General features: G+C 43.5%; 1 protein-coding gene and 1 long non-coding RNA gene across 8 annotated transcripts in view; one reads left to right on the top strand and one right to left on the bottom strand.

Moving 5' to 3' along the window:
• Positions 1 to 577: 577 nt before the first annotated feature.
• On the bottom strand, positions 578 to 24,294 carry LOC308194366. 4 transcript variants are annotated; one of them, XR_013950480.1, is made up of 4 exons: positions 18,768 to 18,888; positions 13,886 to 13,991; positions 5,329 to 12,727; positions 578 to 3,338 (listed from the first exon to the last, which is right to left on the bottom strand). It is a non-coding gene; the product is annotated as an uncharacterized lncRNA (long non-coding RNA). The 4 variants fall into 4 exon arrangements; XR_013950478.1 differs by lacking the exons at positions 578 to 3,338; positions 18,768 to 18,888 and adding an exon at positions 19,473 to 24,294 and having other exon boundaries at positions 5,084 to 12,727; positions 13,886 to 13,995; XR_013950479.1 differs by lacking the exon at positions 578 to 3,338 and having other exon boundaries at positions 5,084 to 12,727; positions 13,886 to 13,995; positions 18,768 to 18,907.
• The window catches only part of GALNT7 (polypeptide N-acetylgalactosaminyltransferase 7), a 75,000-nt gene continuing 69,337 nt past the window's right edge, over positions 18,764 to 24,426 (top strand). For 2 of the 4 annotated variants that reach the window (XM_080590223.1, XM_080590222.1), the window contains exon 1: positions 18,771 to 19,015. In XM_080590223.1, coding sequence (XP_080446349.1) covers positions 18,896 to 19,015 — 120 coding nt within the window. In that variant the 5' untranslated portion in view covers positions 18,771 to 18,895. Of the gene's footprint in view, positions 19,016 to 24,426 lie in introns of all 4 variants that reach the window. The other 2 variants (XM_080590224.1, XM_080590226.1) reach the window with 2 other exon arrangements.

Here is a 24,426-nt window from a genome sequence, read left to right as displayed (position 1 = left end):
AATTATTTGTTGCTGTCAGATCAGGTGTCAGTACTGTATGCACACTTAGGAAGATATTTGCAGTTGTTTCTTAGATCTGAGAGCAAGAACTACCTATTTGTGAAATAACAGCTAGGTTGGGAGGGAAAGGCAGGGAGTTAGGAAAGGGTGGGAAGATGAAACTGCAGTGTCATCTGCTGAAAATGCAAATGTTTCTGCTGCTAAGAGCTTATGAAGGTGGTACTGATAAGGGATACTAGCTGATTGTCCCACAAACCTTAAATAATAATGGATATAGGACTGTAAAAATACATGGAAAGCTTCATTTATTGTTTTCAACTTATTTCTTCTAAATAGCATGCTAAGAACTTGAGATCTGTGCCCCTGCCTTTTAGGATTTCTAACCTGCTCGTCAGGGCTCTGGCTCGAGAAGTCCCAGCCTGCTGTACCTGCGTGCTGGCTCCTTGGCAAGGATGATAGTGCAACATGTGCTTTGCTGAGCCAAAGCAAAATGGCATTGCTGCCTATCCATGCTGGCTGTCAGCAGGCCCATGCGATTTGTGTCACTGCTCTGCCATTTCAGCAAAGGTAAGGAAAAGACACTTTTCCTGCAGTCTAGGTAGCATCAGCAGTGCCTGAAGTTGATAGGCAACACGGTACAGCCTCTGAGAGCTGCAGGAGGTGGAAAAAGGGTAGTTTTGTGTGTATTACCTGGCAGTAGACTTAGAAAAATGTGGTGCTATGTGGCAGGTTGGCAAACATTTATTGCGTAACTTTTTTTGGTGTAATTAGAGGAGAGTTTACTACTTTGTTAAGAAAGGCAAAGTACTAGAAAAGCACATTTTGTTTTAGGAAGTACCAGTAAACGAAAAGCAAAAAGCAGAAATTTCATGTCTTTTGAGCTATCTACTTTTGGTATCACGGATGTTGCTGAGCTTTTGTTCTGTGCAAGAAGCCTTCCTCTTTCATCAGTCTTTCATCTGACCGCTTACTGAGATTTTCTTCAGCTAGATCACTCTTAAAAGGCTGAAACTGTGCTAGTTCTCAGGATGGATTGTCAGGAAGAACGTGAAGAAGTTAAGGCAAGTCTAGCCATGAATAAGGTCTATGATATTTTCAGCTCTCTTGAGAGCTTCCATCAAGGTAAACCTAGACTAATTTTTTCTCTTATAAAATGGCTCTTTTGAAGCAAAGTGAACTGGTGTTTTCAGCTATTTGTTTTCCTCAATATTCTTTACTTGGTGTCTGATCACAGTGGTTGGCATATGCAAATACTGTGGCTCATTTTTTAACAAAGCATAGGTGTTATACTTTTGCCTTTCAGTTTGCATTTCAGGTGAAGAGGCAATAATGTATCACAAAATATTTACCCAGAAGAGTAACAATTTGCTGAGGATTTGACAGCAGTTTGACTTTTTTTTGTGTAAATGATTAAAGCTTACAGCTTTGTTTTCAAACTAAGGTTTTCATGGGGGTTTTATAGTATATGGCATGTAAGGCATGCCTATTTTTTTTTCTTTAGGGTCTTCTGCTTTTTTTTTTTTTTTTGAGTTGACAGTCTGTATTCACTTTTCTGGAGAGTTTAACAGTCCGTGCTTGTAAGTGTTCTGCTTTTAAGCAAGGTAGAAAACCTAACCTCTTTGCCTTTGTTAATCTAGTGGTTGTAGACCATTTACCCAACAAGAACATTTTTGTTGGGAATGGATCTTATTCCTTCTCTTTCTCTCTCTCTCTGTCTCTCAAAAAGAAATAAAATAAAAGCCCATGAGCTCATTGATCATCTGGGAGGGGAACTTTTCCCCCACCTGCTGACTTTGTTTTTTCCATAGGTCAGGGGCAGGTAATGACACGTGAGGCAAGGTGGCAGGGTGTGGGGAGGGAGGGGAAGAGCACAGATCATGAAGAGCCATTGGGCCACCTCTTGTCTGTGTCCCACAAGCAGAGCAAACAGGCACAAGGGCATTTTGCATTGATGTTGTTGGAGTGCTTTTTAAAAGATAAAAATAAAAAATAAAATTAGTCATTTTCTGCCCTAGTTGAATGAAGAATGTGACGTGCTTAACAGGAAAGGTGGTGTTATGCCACCTTTGCATTGGCTCTGTGGAGCAGGGTCGGGGAGCTGCTGAAGTTGAGTGTGCTTGCTAGGGCTTCCTGGAGGGGCTTGGTCAGCCTTGGGGATGGTGGTGGCAGCCCTACAGGGTATGGACATAGCAGCTTTGTACGGTATGTGTCTGCCAAGTGCACCAAAGCACAGGCATGCATGTCATCGTGAAGGTGATTAAGTGTAGATTGAAGGGCTCCCAGAATGGACCTGGCTGGGTGCACTTTAATTGGAGGGCTGGCAGTATTTTTGCTTTCCAGGTCTACATGGGAGACAGCACAATGGCTGGAGCCCAAAAGCATCCTCTTTAGAAGTGCAGGCTCAAAAATCTCTCATTCCATACCCATCTTATTTTTCCAACTCTATTTGTCTTGTTGGATGCTAATGTTACTAAAGCCAAGAGACACATTCTTGTAATTGACTTTGTTTCATGCAGCACTAATGAAGTTTGGGCTAGTTATTTTCTGACTTAAAATTCATAGTTCAAGGCAGAACATGAACCCTGGGGAAATAATTTGTTGGTGTCCATATTATTAATATTATAAAAAAAAAAAATCAAAACTCGAGTTAAAAAAAAAAGCTTTATTGCTGAATCGTGCTATATTTTCTGCATAGTATATAAAACATTCTTTAATTGCATTTAAGCATGTCTGAAGAGTGAGATCAATTTTTCTGTGGTAAAATTTGCTGTTGCTTTCCTGAGAGCAAAGCAAAGGGCATACATTATGCAAGTGGTATTTGATATCCCCAACAAAAATAAACAGCCTGAGGAATTCAGTGAGGAAGCATCATGCAGGACAACACGCTCTGCTTTGCTTCCTTCTGTGCTCTTCCATGCACAAGCAGCGTGGTGGGTGAGGGAGATTTGCCCCTGAAGGAGGCCCTGGCCCTTCAACATGAGCTCCTGCTCCCACTGAAGTTCTTTCATCCAAGGCCCCACTTGCTCTATGGCCCCAGCATGGGGTGGTGCCCGGTCCTGTAGCGGTGCCTGTTTTGCTGTTTCTTCCATCTCCTACATTGTGTTGTTTCTCAAGTATATCCAGCAAGGTTCACTTACTTCAGATCCATAGAATCATAGTTGGCCTTCTGAGATTCCTCAGTGACTTTACCTGTTCAGTTTTGGAGACCTTCTTTGCTCAAGGAAGCAAAAGCATAGTGTCTTGGCACATTTGAAGCTCAGGAGAGGCAGAAGCAAGTCGTTGCTGGTGCTAAGGCTTTGCATCAGGGCATGTCTGCTGGCCACAATCAGAGCTCTGGCCTGGTTATTATACAAAATGCAAAGTTACGCAGTACCGTAGCAACAATAAGAGCAATCAAAGGGCAAAGGTATGCATACTGAGAGGAACTTAATAGCAGCAAGAAATGCATGCAGCCTACAGTATTTTAAAGCCTATTTGGGGTGCTAAAAAGCCCCCCTGCAAGCATGCTTTATTATGATAGAGTAGAGACAAAGTGAGTAAACTCTAAGACTTGATTGCTAGCAATCAGGAATTGTTCATTTGACATCTTGTATCAATGGAAATTAAAATGCAAATAAATACCATCATAGTACACATTGATTTTTCTTTAAAATAAGTTATTGGCAAGCAGGAGTCAGAAATCAGCTTTTCCAAGTTCATTAAAATTGAAGAAAAGTAGGAAAAAATTTGATGTAAAAAAAAAAAAACCCTAAGACTGCAAGGTATAGAAACCCTTCTGCTTCCCTGTTGATGTTCTCCTTCTCTCAACACTCAGGTGAAAATAATTGCAGCTTCAACAGACTAGCATTAAAGACAGATCAAGTACAGTCCTTTTTTTTTCCTTCCATTAATTAAAAGGAGATTTCCTATCTTTTAATTCTGAACAGATACAAAGATGTGCCGAATGGCTACACAGCCATGGCTAAGTATTTGCTGTGTAGTATAAGAAAGAGCACTGGTAAGAACTATATGGAGCAGAAATGTTGGAGAGTGCCAAAACCCATACTTGGGTGCTAGTTGAGTTAGCAAATTCACAAAATAGTAACTTACTGCACAAAATCTCTCTGCAGTAAAGGATGCTATGTCAGATAACCCAGGCAGCAGTGTCTTTACGATACCTGAAGGCTTTGCCTAATTGCAGTCTCGCTTGTGGCAGCGATGCCTGCGAAGGAATTCCCCAGGCCTTGTGAGTGAAGCACAGGCCTGGGCTCCCACTGCCATAGCAACAGAAGTGCTCCCTGCTGAAAAGCCAGCTGAGTCCAGGAAAGGTCACCAGAGACCTTTAGAAAGCCGGAGAGCTATATTCCCAAGTAACGAGACACAGCTCTGAAGCTGGAACGACAAAATGGTTTGCTGGTGGCAGGCATCCAAAATTCACAAGTTTACCTCATGAATTATATTCTTAATGTGTTAGTGTTGACTTTAGGGCTATTTGAGCTCTTGGCAGGTTTTGGGGGAGTGGAGGGTGGTAGGGCTCTGGAGTGAGGGTGCGAAGATTGGGGTTTTTCTGCAGTTGCCATGGGTAGAAGTTACTCATGAAGCTACAGGGACTGAGGCCTTGTGGAAAAAGCCCATGAGTTCCAAGGGCTGGCATCACTAAGGAGAAAAATAGCTTCCTTCAGTGTCTTTTCTGTATTCTTCCACTACAGTTGCTGTCAAAGTAGAGGTAAAATGTAGCATGCTGTTTCCAGGGACACTGGTCAAAGTGCTGGGCCTGGTATCACCAGAGACAACTCAGTCTGCCTCTCATGACAGGCTGAATTTGCGGAAATGTGGGAAGGGAGAGAGCTCTGTTTTTGTTGTTTGTTTTTATCCATGTATCCGATCCAGGCAGGATCATCCTCTGGTTGGAAAGCTTTTTAAAGACGTAAAGTTTCTGATGCACCCTGTCATGTTTATGGTTGTATATGATTGCAGGACTTTTCTCTTGAGTGCTTAAAGCATTTGGGTAGCACTTCCTTAGACCTGTGTAAACTATAACTGATGATGTAAACTGTATCTGATGGTAACTATTTTGACCAGGAAAACATTTTTCCCCCAAAGGTGTATTAAGACTGCTGGGTATAAAACAAGGCAGAGGCTGAATGTGCGCAGTGCAGCAGCAAGCACAGCCTGGCCCGCTGCCCTCTTGGGGGAACAAAAACCTGATTTGGGTCTGCTTTCCTTCGCCTCTCTGAAAGAGCTTGTGCAAAGTGACTCTGCTGTGCAGAAGGATGAACAAAAAAAGACACACACACACACACCCCTACACCCCTCTTCTGTGTTTAAAGAGGATAAATTAAAACGTACTGGATGGGAATGTGCATTTGAAGATTCAGCCACATCCTCATTCCCACAGACTCCTCTACTCCCAATGCATGCTAAGGAAGCAAGTGTTTCTGAGTACAGGACACCTTAAAGAACAAACAAAAAGAAACATTTACGTGTGCAGAGGACAGACTTGGTGTTAAATATTTAACTGTCATAATCTTCCTAATCTGTTTTTTTTTGTCTTTTCCTATTTATCTGTATTGCATGTTATTCTAGTAACCCTAACCCTAACAGAGTCCTCAGGAAGTCTGCAGCGAAGTCTAATATTTTTTTCTTCAGAGAACAGTTAATCTAATCTGTGGTTCTTGCCATCTTCATTATGGAAAAAACAATATGATTACACAGTTTGGAGCAACATGAAAGCACGTGAAGCACCAATCCACAAGTCTTGGTACCTTGGATCTCAAACGATGGTGTAGGCACGTGTGTATATTTGTTATAACAGGGTCATTGTAAAGTCACTATCCCATAGTCTCTGAGAAAAGGGGGAAGCAATTGAGGCCATACATGGAAACCTCTACATGTAGTATCTTTTTTTTTTTAACAATTCTTCCTTGCTTTTTTTGGCACAAGAGAGTTGCTTAACATTCCTTTTCCCCAATTATGTGTGATTATATTTCATATGGCTCATTATTAACAGAATCAGCTAGTTAACCAGAAGCCTGCCAGTAAGTTGAAAGCTCCTTGAATTCAAAATGTTGTATATGGAGGAAGTAGTGGAATAATATGTTTGGGGGGGATGCAAAATGCTTCAGCGAAATACCCCAGGTGGAGGTGGTTTAGTTGCGGTGGGGGGAGCAGGTGGAGGAGGAAAAAAGCGACAATAAATAAATGCTCTTGAGTCACATCTGGGAGTGCTGGCTTTGGGTTTAAGATAAATGACCAGGCTGCAGTTCCCAGCCAGAGCACACACAGCAGCAGGTGTGGACAGGGGAGCGCCGGTGTTATTTGAGCCAATGCAAATACCCGGGACCAGCTGGCACAGCAGCCGAAACCAGCACACCTTGTTCGGCACAGCCAGCCACATGGCACACTTACATAGCTGTGCTATAGCACAAGAGCGAACGTGAACAAAGTTATCCACGTACAGGCTCGGCAAACCAAACCCAAATTACCAGGTCAAACATACTGCAGGCAATAATTAATTGCTCAGTAGATTTACTTGTCACGAGATCTTGAAAACCTTGGTATGAAATAATGGTACAAAGTCCCACAAACTATAAAACGTCAGGAACACTGGGGCAACTGAGCCAGCCTGCGAAACCCAGGCACTTTAATGTTGTTTTAGACATTGCTAACTTCAGAAATGTGGTAGGTAAGCGTACTGTCTTGGATCAGAATGTACTTTACGTTAGGTATCTGCAAGTTACTGCCACGTAGCAGTGGAAATGTTGTTCATGCAGAGAAAGAGAACAAGCTTCCTGCTAAAGGAATTTGTAATGCAAATATGTTATGCACACAAATGTTAAGTGCAGGCTGGGGGTAAATTGGACAAAAGCTGCTGAGTGCATCAGCTATGTCTAAGGATGACACACCCTTAGGTTAAAAAGTTGTGTGTTAAGGGTATACGTTTACAAGCTCTTCAAGCACAGCAAGTATCTTGGAGGAGAAAGGAGTGACAGGACTATAAAGGATGCATACTCTGAGCAGTATTTACAAGTGAATGTAATAAAGAAACTGATTTCTTAAAAATCTTTTAACTCTATAGAGTAAATCTTCAAAGTAGCGCATGGAAGTCATGCACACAAATCTCATTATTCTGAAAGCTGCTTAGGAACTTTAGCCCTCAGAGTCAACATACCACAACACATTCAGAAGTAAAATTTCAAAGAGTGACAAATGTTTCTAACAATTAGCTAATTTAAAAAAAAAAAAATGAAGAAAAAATAGGATTGAAAAGGATTTAAAAGAGAAGAATTACAGGGGGGTTATATGTTAAGAAGGAGGTATTTGAAAGGGATTGAGGGGGTAGAGTAGGAAGTGGATGTGGTTAAGGCATTTGCAAGATTAGTAGAAGAAAAGTCTGGTAAAACTGGAAGTAGGGAGCCAAATCCTGGGACGAATGAATATAGTTTCTTTGATGTATTTGAAGCTGCATGATTTATACATATTCAGCATCTGGCCTGTGGACCTTAAGAATGATTGGATAAAAATAATGATGAAGCTTATTAAAATACAACCATAAAAAGTAGTATGTAGTGTTCGATGCACAAAAGGTTAGCACTTACCTTTTCAGAGATGAAAATATCAGTGTCAATCAGTGGTACCAAACAGCTGCAGGTATTCTCTAAGCCTTAAGCGGGCTTAGAGAACTAAACATCTTACCAGTAATGGAAGCTGCAACTTGCTATGAAAGCTGGCTTATTGAAAAACAAAATTTTTCACAGTATTATTATTGCTTTAGAGGTGGGCCGTGAATTTGAAACTCTCTTTCAAATGCATCCTCAAATAAACAGTATAATATAAATGTTCAGGCTTTGGGAGCTGATCTGGAAAGCTCTGGCATCCAAAAGATATTTACTCTAATTAGTGTAGATACGCCTTTTGAAACTCCTGTCGGTTTTTGTATCCACAGAAAATATATTGGCACTCCCAAGTGAGTAGGGTGTGTGTGTGCACATGTGTGTGTGCTTGAGATCTCAATTACTTCCAGGATTAGGACATGTGTAACATCCTACAGGTGCTCTAGGAACAGGCTCGATGAGTCTGTGCTTGCACTGAGCAAACACAGGGTAAAGGTACACGACAGACAGAGCAAAAAGGCAGCAGAGAAAGATAAATAAAGAGCTGAAACTGGTCAGCATGGCAGTATCCAAACATTGTACTCCCTGGCTGTGCTGCAGAGCTCCTAGGATCTTTTTGCATTTTGCATACTGAAATCTCAAACAAGAGGGCAAGGGAATCTATGTCTTGACATTAAGCAGACTAATTTATAAGATTACTCTTATTTCATTTGCATTGCTTCAGTGAGCCGGTGCCATGTTCAGAGCACTGTCAGCATTGAGGAAGAATAGAGAAGCACTGAGAGTTTCACGGTCATAAGAATAAACATTGACAGCAGGATACATAAAATAATGTATTGGATTTGAAACATGACATCACAGGAGAATGAAGAAAACCAGATGCATCTGCTAAGCATTTCTGGCCAGATCAATTTAAATTATGCTATTCTTGACCTATGCAACTTTATTGTAAAAGTAGGATAGGACAGTGCTGCAGACCTGGGATAACCAGCAAGGAACCCCAGAATTTTATGTTAAAACCAACTAAAGAGCAGTATCTTTTTTTTGCCTTGATACAAAACTCCTCAGAACAATAAGGGTTTTTCTCTGTGAACTTTGTTTATAAGGTCAGCGTAGACACTGATGCTATTGCTGTTCCTCTTCATGCACTTATAGGGTAGGAAAACACTTGATAATAGAGATTATTGTGGATACTTGAAAGGAGGATATCGTTTAACTGTACACAGATAATTGAGTGGAAAACTGAAAAGCCTGGTATCAAGGTTGGATACCATGATGAGGAACTTGTATAAAACAATAACTTTTATTGAGAGAAAAACAGGAATTACAGACTAACAAAAGGGTAGTAGCAGTAAAGAAAGGCTTTGGTAGAAGCTCTGAATGATCAGAGAGGACATTGTTATCAGATGAAGCAAGTTCTAGGAGGCTTACAATGAACTATTTTAATTTTTCAACAGCAGTTCAAATTGTGCAGTCACTCGTAACAACATAGGAGCTCTTTTTATTACAATTGCATACTGTATGCACTTCTTCAGAGAGACCAAGTTATTGATCACTCCCACCTATGTTAATAGTACATCTCTGTTTGGATTGCAAAATAATAACTACATGTTTAATTAACTTCTGTAAGTATTGCAATGAAAATTATGCCTAGCAGAGTCCAAAATCCAGACTCGTGAAAGTAGGGAATTTTTAAGTTACCTTTGACTAATACTCTTTTTGAATAATGAGTTTGTTGTTCTGCAGTGGACAGGGTAATAACACTAAGCTTAGACCCAGTCTAATCTGCTCAAATAACTCCTATCTTCAGTGCCCATCTACCTCTGTCCATAGTGCTGCTGTCATGCAGCCATGCACACCACTACATGCAACTAAAGGGCTCTGAGATACAACCAGAGGCATGGCCAAGATGAAGAAGATGGGAGTCCCTCTCCCACGCTCAAGTCCAATACCACAGTAGGAGACTTTGGTGAAAGAGCACTGTGAATCATGACTGGTTGCACAAACGTGGAATATCATTAATATCACATCACCAGCCTGTGTGCATCTTTACCTAAATGACATCATTTTATCACCTATCTGTGGGGTCATCATTAAATGCAAGACAGTGGGACTCGGTACTTTCACAGCTTTAGGGAACGTGATACATCCATAGGCACTTTGCTGAAGTACATGCATCCTACATCTCAGAAAATCTGCTTTCATAGTTTTATTGCAAGCTAAAACATGAGATGACTTCTAAAATTCTGTATATAGATGTGAGGCATGGTAATGTAGGTATCAGCTGGCTCACCGCCACACATTTGAAGGGCAGGTAAATCTTAACGCACGTTAAACTGGTGGTGGATGCTGATTTGGCTCTTTCCTTTAAAAAAGAATCGTGTTGAAAAGCATCTTTATTATTATTACCTTTTTTTAAAAAATATGCCAGTATCAAGCATTTATGAATAACATTTCCTGTTTTAGTAATCAACCCACTTAAGAGAGGAAAACAAGTATGTGAAAAAAATCTGCATCTTATTTACATTTGAAATATTACATAATTCTGAAGGTATCAGAAGCATTTAAATGAGGATTTTGATAACAGTGCTGTATCAAATGCAGTTGTTTTTTTTTTATGTTTAAATAAAGGAGATTGTAAGGACATAATTGGAAAAACTGAAGGTGGGGTCAAAAACATACCTCACTCATTACAAAAATGTCTGTGCTTTTCTTGGTCTATATTTTAAGAGCATATCAATAGATGCACAATAACAGGCATTTCTTGTTCTGCAAGTAATAATTTGTCTTGTCTTTTAGCGCTTCATCATCAGGTACAAAAAATCACCTGACTTTGTGCATACGAGATGAGCACATTTATGGAGCACTGATTTAAAAAGTCACTAACTCTGTCCTCAGGCTGCAGTCGTTGTGCTGCTTCCGACACTCAGCACCCTGCATAATTGCATATCAATGGAGCATTCTAATTAATGCTCTGGTTTTAGCGTCGTGATACATGTGATTCTGTGCATCACCAGTGTGATGCACAAAACATGGAAAAAGGGTATCCTTTGTTCAGTAAGTGTGCTGGCTTATTTATTTGACACCACTGCTTCACAGGGGCAGTTTGTCTTGATTCAAGCACTTCCCTGAGCTTGTGGGTATATTTGCAAACCACTTGTGTAATTCCTAGTAATGACCATAGAAGTCTGTAGATGACAGTTTAAAGTGCACAGTACAGTTCAGCCCCTCAACTTCTCATCTGCAGTAGGCTTTTCTGTGACATTCTTATTTTGCTGATCTCCTCTATTTTCTGGTCTTAGTTTGATTAACCGTGCATACGGGAGGAGGGGGGGGGGGGGGGGGGGAAGTGATTCTTTTGACTAGCAGTATCAAATTTAGAAATGAGAAGGCCCTAGTTGGTCAGCTTTATCCCCAACACAACTGAGGTTGAAGTCCTAGCTCTAATTAAGTTGATGGGAAAACTCCCCTAATTTCGAGTAGAGGTATTCAACCCTACTAAATACTTCATATCCTAAGGGCTCTATAAGTTGTTGCATAAACATTAAATAATTAGACTATGGAAAAAAAAAATCTCCCATTTGCCTTCAGAAAAGGGAAATTCCTCACCTAAGGTAAAAATCTTTGCTGCCAGGTTTCCGTGGGAGAAGCTGGCAGAGGTAAACTGGCAGCAATGGAATATTCTGGGATTAATTAGACGTGGCCTAGATACATGCTGGAGAGTATCAGCGCTGACCTAAATGTTGCGAGGAACAGTGCCTCTATCTCCTCCTTTGTGTTAATCAACTCTGACACCAAAGGCTTAGCAGGGCAAGTTTGAAGAGAGATGTTGCATAAAAGCCTGAAAGAGGCAAATTGTTAAATTAGTTTTTGTTCATATTATAATCCTACTCATTCAAATCTAAAAACGTATTGAAAACAAGTTTTATCTTCGTGAATCTTGTAGGTTAATAAGAAGTCAACCAGCTTTTTCAAGCAGTTAGCCAAGAGTTTACAAAGCTCTGCTGAGGATCACCATGCTTTAACAGGCTGTGCAGTTTTCCTATAGCTTTTGTCCTAAAGCACCGTTTCGGGGAGAGTGTGGGGGAGAATAATTAGTTACACAGATACTGCATTCATTTTTAGTTATATTCCAATATGTCAAGGTTGTTGATGGTAAACAAGGAATGGAATCAACTTCACTTTGACCTAAGGCTTAGAGGAGCAGTTTCCATTGCTCAAAGAGTCAATGAATAGGAATAGGAATGAATTGCTGATTCTTCTGTTCAGTTTGAAATAATGTCAATTGGAATGAGTCTTTTACCACTTACTCTGTGAACTGCAACTAACTTCTAAACTCCCTTCGCCTATAGGATATCCCCAGGTGGATCAAACTACTCAGAACAAAGACTTACTTGAGCTGGTGTTAAAATAAAAGTGCAAACTGGAGATCTGCTTCCAGCTAATTGCACATACCTTGGAATTTCAGAATGTTTTTGGCTTCATTGGACTATTCAGCCAACTAGTTTGTCATTGCAGTTGTACATCAGAAAAGGGAGTTGAATGATAGTGAACTGAGAGAGCTGGAAACCCGCAGTATGTGAAGGTGGATGAGATCCTGCCATTGTCACTATTACTTCTCACAGGTGACTAAAAAGCAGTGGAGTTCAGCTTGCCAAGATGACAACCTTATTACAGTTGTGCATGTGTGTCTATATTGATACCTGAGCTAAAACTGTCCACACTTGAAATTGTTTAATTCATATCAAGTAAGGATATCTATGTAGCTATGGATCCGAGGAAAAGGAGAAACTTCCCCCAAAAAATGATGCGTCTGCATGTTGTACTAAAAACCTTGTAAATTCTATTTCTTTATGATTATATTTAGTAAAAGACTTGAATATGTGCAGTGTTATGATCCAACAGCTGCTACTGCCTGCAATTTCACAAGCAATTCCCACAAAACATGTCTTTTATAACAGAATCATTTCACTCAATTACTTAATCAATACAACTTGGTGTCAGATTATACATAATAGAAATAATCTATTGTTTAAGAATTTCTCTCCAAATAGCAACTCCGTGGGAACAGAGGCCACTTAGTATCCCAGCATTGCTTCGCATCCACTTGTAATGTCAGACTCAGTTTGTGAAGCCTGCAAAACAGTAAGAAAGCTTGGAGTTGTTATCTAGTGATAGTTTTATGCTTAATTGCTACCAAGACTTTTGACTTTGAGTAATGGATTTGTGATGGAGGCTGTGAGGATCTGCAAACTTTACATGACTAATGGTAATAGTGTTACTTTGCTGTCAGCTGCAGGCACCTCGCATTACACCACACACCTTCCACGTTCCCAAGGAACCCAATTGGAAAACCAGTCTGACTTACCTCTATGATGTTATTCTGGTGCTATTATTTCAGTGTTAATGCATAAATCTATCTCTTGAACTGGACTTATTATTAATCATTAAGTCATTATTAATTGACCTTTCACGTATTTATGTAAAACAAGGCAAATTACTCTTTCTGCTCATGTATCCTGTGGCTAAGGAACAACAACAGATAGTTGTTTTAGTGACTAGTAACTGTTGCACATCCATATTTTTCAACTTAACAACCTTTGATTGTCCTTCTTACTTGCCTACAAAGCCTCTTAGGGCTTTATCTTGTTCAGATTTAACATGCTGACTTTACCAAACCTACCCAATGCTTTACTAACGATTATTAACTTCAGTAACTGTCTTGTTTAATTTTGAACATAACAGACTATCTTGAATAAGAATCTTAATATAATAATAATGTTATGTTAGACTATTAACAGACCAACAATAAACTGTCCATAGAAATATGGAAATCTAATTTATTTACAGTTGTTTGTAAAATATTTCATATTGTACCTCAAAGGTACTTCAGATTTTGTTCAAATCGTCAATTTCATTGAATTAACTCTTCTAATTTGCTAGATTTTAAAAGGTTTTTAGGAAAAGTAAATCAGCATCTGAAATGTGGGTGTTTACACCGTTCACTTTTTCAGCATAACAGAAATTGCAGCAACATATTTCAATTTTTCCTGCCCTAGATTCAGGAAATGATGCCAGTTAATTTCTGTTCTAAGTCTTCAGGAATATGTCAACCTGAAAAAGGATATTTTCTGGATCCAAAATACTTGCTCTTACATCTGGTTCAAAATACAGGTGAGAGTTCCTAAAATAAAGTCATTTAAAATATGTATTTTTCTTTTACTTTTGAAATGGCTAAGTCATGCTCAGAATCATTCCAGTTCTCCTTAAACTTAAATGAGACACCCACGTACCAGACCATTCCATCTCCTGCTTTAACGAGATCCAAATCTGTCAAGGATTGTCAACAGGCATCGCGGCATGGATTTCTTGAGGACTTGCAAATCCAAAAGAGGTTAACTTTCTGTAGACAAAAGCAATATTAATAGTACAGCATCGGCCATAAACATTGATTGGTGCTCGATACCAGAAAGTGCATCTGAAAAAAATATATAGATTTTTTTTCTTTTTTACCACCTAGTCTTCAGGACATGAGTAGAATACAGAACAACACAAAATAATGAGCTTCACTTACTGTTGTGTGATAAAATATAGGATGAGCTAGAGGTGATATTGCGGGAGGAAAACTGACTAAGTAGGCATGACAGGAGTATGGGGGCTAAATATAATGACAGGAACTTCATAATGTGTTCTTCATAAAAGTGACAGAAAAAGCAAAGGAGGCAAACTGCGCTGTGCCAAAAGCATTAAATCAAATGGTGAAATGCTGAAGAATAATTTTTGGTAGGGCATGCAGTGCTAAAGCTCCGGCTTAAAAAAAAAAAAAAAAAGGGGGGGGGGGGTTGGGGGATAAAGGAGAATTATAGGAAAAATTGTACTAAAGATTAGAGATCACGAACACCAAACAATGAGGATGAAGTATACCTCAGTCTAATTTGCAAAAGCATGTATTAAGTATTACTGAGAGCCACTTGTTTGACTAAAGCACATTTTAAACAATTGCAGAAATTAAGAAGAATTTTAAAACCTGTAATTCAGTTTTTTATCAACTCCCACATTAAATATACATATGCTGTTAATATTTAAGGTACAGCTTTATCTCCATGGAAGTGTATGCCAAATTCTGTCCTTCTGAATTGTCCTAGCTGGTGAATGCCTCATTAACCTAGAGTCTGCGTGAGCGTCCCTGTGCTGAGGACAGCCTCAGCAGGGAGGTGAGCCTCTAACAGAGCTCGGTGTAGGGCTGACACCAACAGCTCCGTGCTAATGCTCTTCACAACGTTTCTGTAAGTGCCAATGGCCAGCTTGCCTTAGACCCAAAGCAGCAATGTGTCAAACCTCATCAGCTTTGTTCAGAGATAATTGTTTACATGCAAATAACTCCACAAATCTGACCATGGAGCAGGGAAGTTGGGAAGGGCTGGGAAAAGCAATTGAATGCAGGCAGAGTTTTCACTGGACCGGAGGCAGGAGACAGAGGAAACATTTTAAGGACCATTGCTCCAGCCAACAGGCTGCTTGCCCCTCGTGTGTCACCATGTGCAGCCATGCAAACCCAGTCACTGTTGCTTTTGTCTCTGTCCGAAACAGGACACAGCAGCAGATGGAAGGAAACACAGCTGACTGGTGTACAGGGCCTTTCACCGCTCCTTCCCAGACCATTTCCTGGGTACCGTGCTTCTCCAGCCTGGCAAATTTTCTTTCCATCTACTCTTTCACCTCCCACGAGGCTACTACAGATCCTGTCCATGTACAAGGTTTTTGCATTAATGAATTGTACAGAAGTTTGGGATCCTGTGATGAAATGTGCACTAAGGTATATATCGTAATACTGACAAATGCTTTGTAATACATAATTCATAAGATAGACATGCCACTGCCGTTAAAAATATAGACATGCCAATACCCTTTAAAAGCCATGTTAAAATGAAACCAGCCCTCTCGTATTCAGGGCATTCAGCTTAGGAAAGCGAGCCACTGCCTATCAGCTGGCATTTTCCAGCAATTTCTTCTCTAATCAAAGCATGACCAAGTTTGCTGTTATATTAAGCCTGGAGTATATCCTATCGTGAAATACTGCGCTAAATGAAGTGTTGGTAGTTAATTCTGGAAACTTCTAAGGAAAGTGAAATTGCTTGAGGTCTACAATTCATTGCAAATTTCAAAGCACTGTTTACAGACTCGTGAAAAAGCCTTGTGATCTGTGCTTGCTGCACTCAGCAGAAAGGGAAGTTGGTCTCGGAGCTGCAGGCTTGACAAAGGAGGACTGTGTTTGAAGAAAATCTGCAGATGAGCAAAATGGGGGGGGGGGTGTTGAAACCTTTACAGCAGCTTGTTGTATTATGGAACTTTGCACTAGATGATTTTCATTTTGATAGGTACTGAAGTCTATAGGCATTTCCTTTCGAAGACTGCATTAATGTTCAAGAGAGGCCTTTATTGTGGCCAAATATTCACGACAATGCTTAAGAGGCATATCCAAATACTGACACTTCCCCGGCGCAGGTGACTGCACAAGGTTTTGACATTTGCCTGTGACCCTGCTGCAGACACCATCCCCCAAATCCTCAGCAATAAGGCAACTGAATGGCTTAGGGGATTGGTAATCGGATCCTTCACCCCCAGGTCATCGAAGGTCTTGGTTCAGGAGCGGTGAGGGTGTGCAGTGACTTAAACACTGCTGGGTATTTATTTGGAGGCATGTGCAGAAAGGAACATATGATTTTGGTGCAGCAAACAGTAGACGCGTCCACATATAGATCCAAACATTATGACAGTGCCTGTCTGCTGGAAACATTTGAATGACAGAGTATCAGGCTGACAGAAGTTGATTAAGCCCCTAATAACAGTCAGGATTGTTTCTTGTTTTAGTTTGAGCTAGACGCTTAAAGCACTGTGGTTTGTACAGTCTTTTGCAAATGAGAGAGGCAAAGTTTCATGTTTAACACCCTCTCTCTCTCTTTTTCTCTCTCCCCTTCCAGGTCATAAAAGACTTTTTAAAGTGTTTCTGAATGTTACTGGAGACAATCCAAAGGCAACTTTAATTTGAATTTTCTATCTCAGCCATATGAGTTTGGCAAGAGCAAAAATATGTTCTGCGGGTATTTTGGGGGACTTTACTCCATGGGAGGAACGAAGAGTGCGGAACCTGAGACTTCAACTCGTCCCTAATGAAAACAAATGCCTTCGGCGGGGCAGAAGATTACTGCCAAGGTCAGCATTAACCTGGGCCCTCTGGCGTCGGGCCGGGCGGCCGGCGCTCCTGGGGCGAGGGGACAGCAAAGGGAAGGGGGAGCCCCCTCGGGGAGCCCTGCCGGGGCCGAGCCGGCCCAGGGGCTGGCACCAGGGCCCCGTCCCCGGGCCCGCACTGCCTCCCAGCGGGCATCGGCTGCTCCTCCTCCGTGGGGAAGGGCTGCCGGCTGAGGAAGCTGCTGCCCGAGGGCAGCTGAAGGGGAATTGACTTATGGCCGGGTGCCGGGCTCCTGGGAAGCAGAGCCCGGCCACACGTGGGATCATCCTCCAGCGGGGAGCACTGCGTGGTCTTGGATGTGCCCTTCATTCATGGGTATCGGCAGGATGTAAGCCTCCATTTATTAAAAAAAAAAAAAAATCGGTGGGCAACCTTACAAATGTGAAATCGTGTAGTATTGACCGGCACGCAGGCAGCCCTGTCCCTGTCACTCAGCTTTGACAAGCAGCAGCAGAGCGGCTTCCCAGGGCCGCAGCCAGCTGTACGCCACCCTCTGTGCAGCGCTTTCAGCGATTTATTTCTTCTTCTTGAGTGTGCACCAGCACAGGAGAACAGAAAGGGATCCCCAAAATGGAGACTTAAGCCCAGGGAGGCTAAGCCACGTCTTGCTGCAGTTAAGGTCTCCTGAAGTCGGGAGCTTCCACCCCCCAGCCTTGTGCAAGTGCTGTTGTCATCCCAAAAACAGGCACTGGAGCCTTCATGTGGAAATGTCAGTGTGGTCACTGCCATCACAAATGGGGAGGGAGCTTGGGGAAAACACCCCTGGGGACCCCTCCTCCAGCCCTGTGGAAGTCAGAGGGCCGTGCAAACAGCTGTAAGGGTTAGAGCTGTTGCCCATGCTGTAAGTGCTGCCTTCCCTTGCCTCGTACCTTGTAGCGTGGGGAAGGATCACGGGGTGCTATATAGCACTTGCACGGGTTATACGAATAAACAAAGATTTCTGTGTCTAGGTGTGTCAGCTACAAAGGTCACTCTGTTTCTTTTTTTCCTCCAAAGTGATCCTGTTCAGGGTGTAATATCCTGTTTTATTTCTACAGTGCTTATCATTGAAAGTTAATGTTCAGGATTGCTGGATCTGATATACTCACAATGCACACAGGGGAAAAAAAGAGGCTGAAAAATGTCAAAACAAGCGGATATTACTGAGCGTATAGAAAAGGCAAAAGTGTTACATGGGGAGTATTGTCCTTACATTACTGTGCTTTGTGGAGGACTCAAATAATCAGGTTTGTGTGTGTGTGCATGCGTGTGACAGCCTTTCAAAGGCGGAAATAGGATGCCTAACTTTTAATGCAGAAAATTAGTAACGAAATACATGCAAAGCTTCAGGCTGATAAGATCTCTGCAATCTCCTCCACAATCTGCTACCCTGAAGAAAAATGTGTTGACTTTACAGGCTTGTCCTGAACGCACACCAGCACCGTTCTGCCCCGGCTGCCTTCAGTAATTAATGGGGCCTGTGTTCGCCCAGCTGTATGTCCATCACTGCGCTCACGCTGCGCTTGGATTTTCACCAGCCAGTGCCCCATGGCACACCCCGAGAAAAGAGAAGCGGGGGGGACAAATCGATAAAGGACCCCCTCCCGTATGCACCCACGCAGCGCTCGGGGAGTTCTGGGGCCCCTTCCCCTTTCGTTTTGCGGGGGCGCGGTGGAGCCCGGGGCTGCGGCAGGTGCAGCGGGGGCCCCGCCCGGGCTGGGGGCTCGGTGCCGGTGCGGGGCTCGGTGCGGGGCGGCCACGTGGAACCGCGGCGCCCGCTGCCGCCGCCGCCCCTTCCTGCTCGCCTCGCCCCGGCGAAGAGGGAGGGAAGGAGGGAGGCAGGCAGCTAACGGGGAGGAGGGGAAAAGGAGAGCGAGGGGGAGGGAAAAAAGATTTAAAAAAAAAAAAAAAAAAAAAAAGAAGGGGGGAGGAAAAAAAGTTTATACGTGCAGCGGCGGGCGAGGAGCGGGCAGGCGGCGGGGCCGTGCCGGGCCGTGTCGAGCCGGGCGGGGGGCGGAAGGCCGGCGGTGCGCGGCGGCGGGAGGCGGGAGGCAGAGGGCGGGCGGGCGGGAGGATGCGGCTGAAGCTGGGCTTCCTGCTGCGCGCCGTGCTGCTGGCGGGCAGCTTCTTGGGGCTGCTGCTGCTCTGGTCCTCGCTGTCGCCCCGCGCCGAGGAGCCGGCTCCCCCGGGACGGGTGAGTGCGCGGCGGCGGCGCCGCTGGGCGGGATGGGGGCGGCGGGCGGGACGCCGCGGGGCCAGCCCGGAGATAACGGGGGGCGGCCGCCGGGGCCGCGGCCTGCAGGCCCGACACGGGGAGCGGCGGGGACAGCCCCGGCCGGCCCCGCATCCGCACGGGAGGCGCCGCGCCGCGGCCCAACGCCGCCGGGGGGGGGGCACGGAGGGGGCCCGGGGGGCGCCGCGCTCCGGATGGGCCCCGCGGCACCGCCCGGGGGGGCCGGAGCTGGCCCAGGGCCCCGGCGCCGCGGCCCCTGCCTGGCGGCGGTGCCCCGGGCGGGGGCTCCCCCCGAGCCCCGGTGTCTGGGAGCCTCGGGGCGCGCCGGGCCCCGGGGAGCTCCGCGCGAAGCGGGATCGTCAGAGGGGCTTGGAAAAGTCACAGCATCGCCTAGCGATGGGGGGAGGAGAGGTCTTACGCTCGTACGCTCGGTCCTCTCCGGTGGGCTGCTTTGACTCATCGGCGAGGCGAGCGAGCTGGCATAATTCTTGCTTTTTAACACCGAAAATGACTTTGGGCTCCTTCGGCAGATGCTCTGTCTTCTGAAGCTCTCACAGTTCGCTGTATCTTGGCAGTTACTGCTGAGATAATAGGCCGTAGTGGGTTTTTTCCTGAGATACACAGTTTATTAAGTGTTGGAGTTCCCATAATCTGCTCTTCTCGGCGCAAGGCGGGCTTCTCTGCGTACGGAGAATTCTTCAGAAATGTTGCTCCCATATCTCCTGAGAAAATGTCAAGAAATAAACATTTCACATCAAAAGCGGTTGAATTACTCATCCTGCGTAGGAAGGAGAAACAGGCCCGCCAGCGGGCATCCTCGGGGTGAGCAAGATGAGCGGCGTGGCCTTGCAGTGCCCGCCCTTAGGTGGCTGCCCCAGGAGCCCCAGTTGAGCTATGGCACTCCCAGCAGCCTGGGATTTCTATGAGTGCTACACTGACTCAGGCTACCCCTTCCCACCAGCCTGAAGGATACTTTTGAGCTGAAACCTTGTATCAAGCTCAGTTGACATGCCAGTCCCAATGTGGAAATCCCTTCTCACTTGCATGTGTGGAGATAAATGAGTGGGAAGAGTTTTTTCAGCCCGTCCCTGATAAAGCAGTGCTCTGTCTTGATTACCTCCGTCTGGGCTGCAGGAAGAAATATCTGTGATAGCCACCTCAAGAAATAATTCAGCCTTTGTTGGGAGCAAATATAATTCTCTTAAGTAAACACTGTCAAAGAGAAATCTAAACAGAACGTGTGGTTCATTAGCGAGATCAGCCGTTTGCTTATCACCGTGATGTATGTGAGAGCGAACAACACGTTTTATCATCGTTTTGTAGGAAATGGTGGTGTCATTTCTAAACTGGTGTTTTGCTTTGGACTGCTTGCCTCCTGAGCAGCCTCTCAGGTAACAGATCCTAGTGAAGAAGCAGTGTGTAAGCAGTGGCTGTGCCCACTGCTGGCTGTGCCTTGGCATATTCTGGGGAAATGCCGGGGCACCTCCGAGCACACTGCTTGGTAGGAAAAGGCTGCCTGCCCCAAGACTCAGGGGGATGCTCCCTGTGGCACCTGGGGATGGGCTGTGCCTCGGTACAGTGCCTGCTTTCTGCAGGTTGGGGTGTAATAGGGCCCAGCGCTGCGGGGCATGCGGCCTGCGCTCTGCTCGGTCATGCCAACACGTGTATTTGCTCTGCTGGTGGCTGCAGATAACAGAATAATTCTTCTTTCCGTACAACACCCTCCTCCTGAAAGGTCTAGCCAACAATTTAACTTTTATAGCTAACCTTGGGCAGTACCTTTCCTTCTCTGCACTGTAAGCCCGGGCACAGCCTGGAGCATAACTTTAATAACACCCAGGCATTAAAGAAACAAAGCTGAAGAGTTCTGCTGCCTTGTTCTTTTTATCTTCACAAGCGTGAGTCTTTTCCTGCTTATAGCAGCTGACGGGGATGGGATAGGCAATAATACTGAAGATTTTGGAGTAGTTCTATAACTATGTACCTTTTTTAAAAACAAAACAAAACAGTGCATTCTACCTTCAAATACCATATTGTGTGTGTGTGGTTTTTTTTCTGTTGATCTTAAAAGATTTCAGTGGTCTTTTAGAGAAGTGAGATGACTTGAGGTGCAGAGTTTCCAAAGGAAAAGTGAAAGTGGAGAAGCGGCTATTTAGGAAGGAAATGAGAGAGCACAATTAATAACAGTAATACAGAAAGGTGGAGATAAGGCATTTCTTTTTCCCTTCTGGTAGAAGACTATCACAGATTGATGTATTCGCTGCTATTGAAAGCATATTTGGAACTTGAGGAAACAATACACTTTTCCAGATAATCAGCCTGTACAGCTTTGTTTCTGCAAGATGCATTCAAGAAAAAAATGTTTGCAGGATCCAGAGGGAGAGGTTAAGTAAGTATCTGTTTTTGTGTAAGTAAAGACATTAGCTATCTGATAACAAGGATTTAAAAAGGTACCCAAGATTTAGGTAGGGATGCACGCATTCTTGTTTATAGCTGCAAGAAAAGATTAGACAAAATCTTTGGTTAGATTATTATGTACACTTTGTGGGGTCTTTTGGATGTTTTCTTAGAGTTTGTGCTCTTCTCAACCAAGGCATGGTAGTTTTGGAGCCAGCAGGAGATGATTGAGGCCATTCATTGTAAGAAGATTGCTGTAGGGATCCCAGCTATGGTGCTTGCTGGTCTCAAGTGGGATATGTTGCTAATGATCAGCCTCGGAGGTACAGCCTTAAAATCTGGTTTTGTCAAGGAGAGAATAGAAGTGGGAGTACAGCAGGCAGAGCCAATGGACTGAAAAGGTAAAGAAAGATTCACGGCTGAGAAGTTGAAAGCAGCGTATCTGGAAGGAGCCTTATGTAAGCTTAGTATAGGTCAACTTTAACTCTCTAAATCAGACCAATTACAAAGAGTTATAGTGACTGAATTACTATTCAGAAGCTTTTAATTAAATGTGTAATTGTTTGTGTTTTTTTTTTAAAATCTGTTTAGCCTACTTGAGGCAAAGCTTGGATACAACTTCGCATGCTTCATAGTAAATAAATAAATAGTTAATTCATAATTCATAAATTCATAGTTTATGTGATGCAGTGTAATTAGTGGTCTCCTATGGTTTCTAGTCTTTGCTGGACCACTGCAGGGAGGTCATAGAGATGACCCTATTTGTTTGTCCCTATGAAGGAAAGTAAGAAAGAGAGAGCATCCAGCATGTTTTATCATCCGTGGCTTAGGAAGCTCATAAAAGATTTGATGGAAGTATGCAGCTGACTTTGCTCAGGTCAGAAATGTGGTGCTGAGACAGCAAAAACCATAAAACAAATGCCATGTTCTGAGCACTTCCCATGTGCAGTGAGGAAAATGTTCCTGATGAAATCTCAGCATGTGCTGCGTAAACTCCTATCTGGGAACCTAGTGCTTCTGAGACACTATAAAACTCACGGTGTTCCCCAGCCTCCACTAGCTGATAGCTACTGCATCCCAGCTGCTGGCAGGCTCCTAGTCATCCACCCCTGGGCACCTGTGTAGGGGTCAGTCAGCTCTCCTTGCTGCCAGCTGTCCTAAAGGAGGAGCAGGGCCCCCAGTTTGGGAAGGGTCCTGGTCCAGGTGCGGTTCTGGCGCATCCACTGGCTCAAGGAACAGCTCACAGCCAGCTACCTGGTGGCTAAATGCTACAGATCTCACGTGGCCACTGGAAAGTGGAGGTTTTATGCTTTGGAGGAGGAGTTAGGAAGAGAGAAAAAAAAGGCAAATGGATTTTTTTTGACTTTTCTCGTGACACCTCTTTTCCCCCACTTTAAAGACCACTAATATCCTGTACGCCTTGGCTGGATTGTCACTGAGGACTTAATGACAAGTTGCAGGCTGAACTTGAAGTGTTATTGTGGTTTAAATTAGATTCTTTGCGGTGGAGGTCCCAGCAGAAATTTGCTGCTTTCCCTTAAGGAGTAAAAGCAAATGGGCTTGGAAGAGAAACGGAGAATTGGGGAATTTGAAGTTGATGTCATTACTGGAGGAAAGGCGGGAGCCGAGCCTGGAATAAGATGATAAATCTGATGCAATGGGAGCAGTGGTGTTGTGTTGTGAAGGGATTCAAGCCTAAGATAAGAAATGTGAGCGTGGTCAACACGCGATGCATCATGGCAAGCAAGCAGTCAAGCAGCAAGGTAGTCTCTCTACAATTGCTAACTGTGGTTAACTATACTTGTGATCACTTTTATATACTGGTTTGCCTTCCTGTAGTTGGGTGAGACCTGAGGCAAGGAGCACTGCATTGGCGCTGCCGCTCCTGTGATACCTGAAAGCTCAGTGCCGTCAGTTGCTTTCTGTGCCAGAGCTCCCTTGGGGCACGAGGCCAGACCTAGGCTTTCCTCCTCTCATGATCAAAGCCCCAGCGAGTCACTGCTTCTTGCCTGATGCTCAGCAGAAGTGAATACATTGGGAAATGTGTAGAATTTGTAGAAATTCACCAACTTTTGTTTGAAATTTGCACGCAGGGAGGCAGAGAGCTTGCTGTAGCTTTTGATAGTGTAGCTTTTTGATTGATAGTGTTGCTGTTCTAGCAAGTAAACATCACTCCCCCCTCCCTGCCCCCTGGTTTATTACAGTAATCTTTTGTGTTGCTAGTGACAGTAATAGGCAAAATGTTTTGAGATGTTAAATGTTAATGTTTTTAATGTGTGCTTTCATCTAAACTGGCTTTGAAAAAGCTTGTAAAAATCTGTCACCCTTGGGAGAGTGTGAAAACCCCAATCCCTGTCTTATTAAAAATGAAGTCTTTTGTCAAATGCTTCCAGTTATGTTACAGAATAAGTGACCACAGAGTAGTTTCCTGAATAATGCGAAGAAATAAAAAAAGCCTTACATAATTCCTGCAATTTGTGTATATATGCATAGATTGTATTAAAACTTTCTTGAACCTTTCCATCATAAAAATCGCTAGCAATAAGTTAAGTAAATAACTCGTTATCTCAGGGCTATTAATTATGTAAAAACCTACTCTTCTGCAGGGAGCAGTTTAGTACCGTTTTATATGTATATGACGAGATTCCCGTTGTCCTATTCTAGCCCCAAGTATTACCATTTGTGATTAATGTAAATTAAATAACTGAACAGCAGAAAAATTAAAGATGTTAAGGCTGATGCTTGCTTTTTAAGAATCCCATTGCTGGAGAAAGATTGCTAGATCATCCAGGGAACCTTTGGCAGCATCCGCAACATGGGATAAAAGGTGGCTCTGTTCTCTTAGGTAAGTTTATGCAATAAAAAGCTTGATGATTGTGTTCACGTAGGGAACTGTGGACTAAAACTATTCGACTAATGCTGTGCCTGAGAAAGAAACCATGAGTAAGACCACAAAAGTTGGGAAGGAAGAATCT

The sequence above is a fragment of the Anser brachyrhynchus genome (genome assembly GCF_964034855.1).
Source record: "Anser brachyrhynchus genome assembly, chromosome: 4".
Taxonomy (NCBI): Eukaryota; Metazoa; Chordata; class Aves; order Anseriformes; family Anatidae; genus Anser; species Anser brachyrhynchus.
Note: the sequence above shows the minus strand (reverse complement) of the source record. Positions and strands in the feature narration are given on the sequence as shown.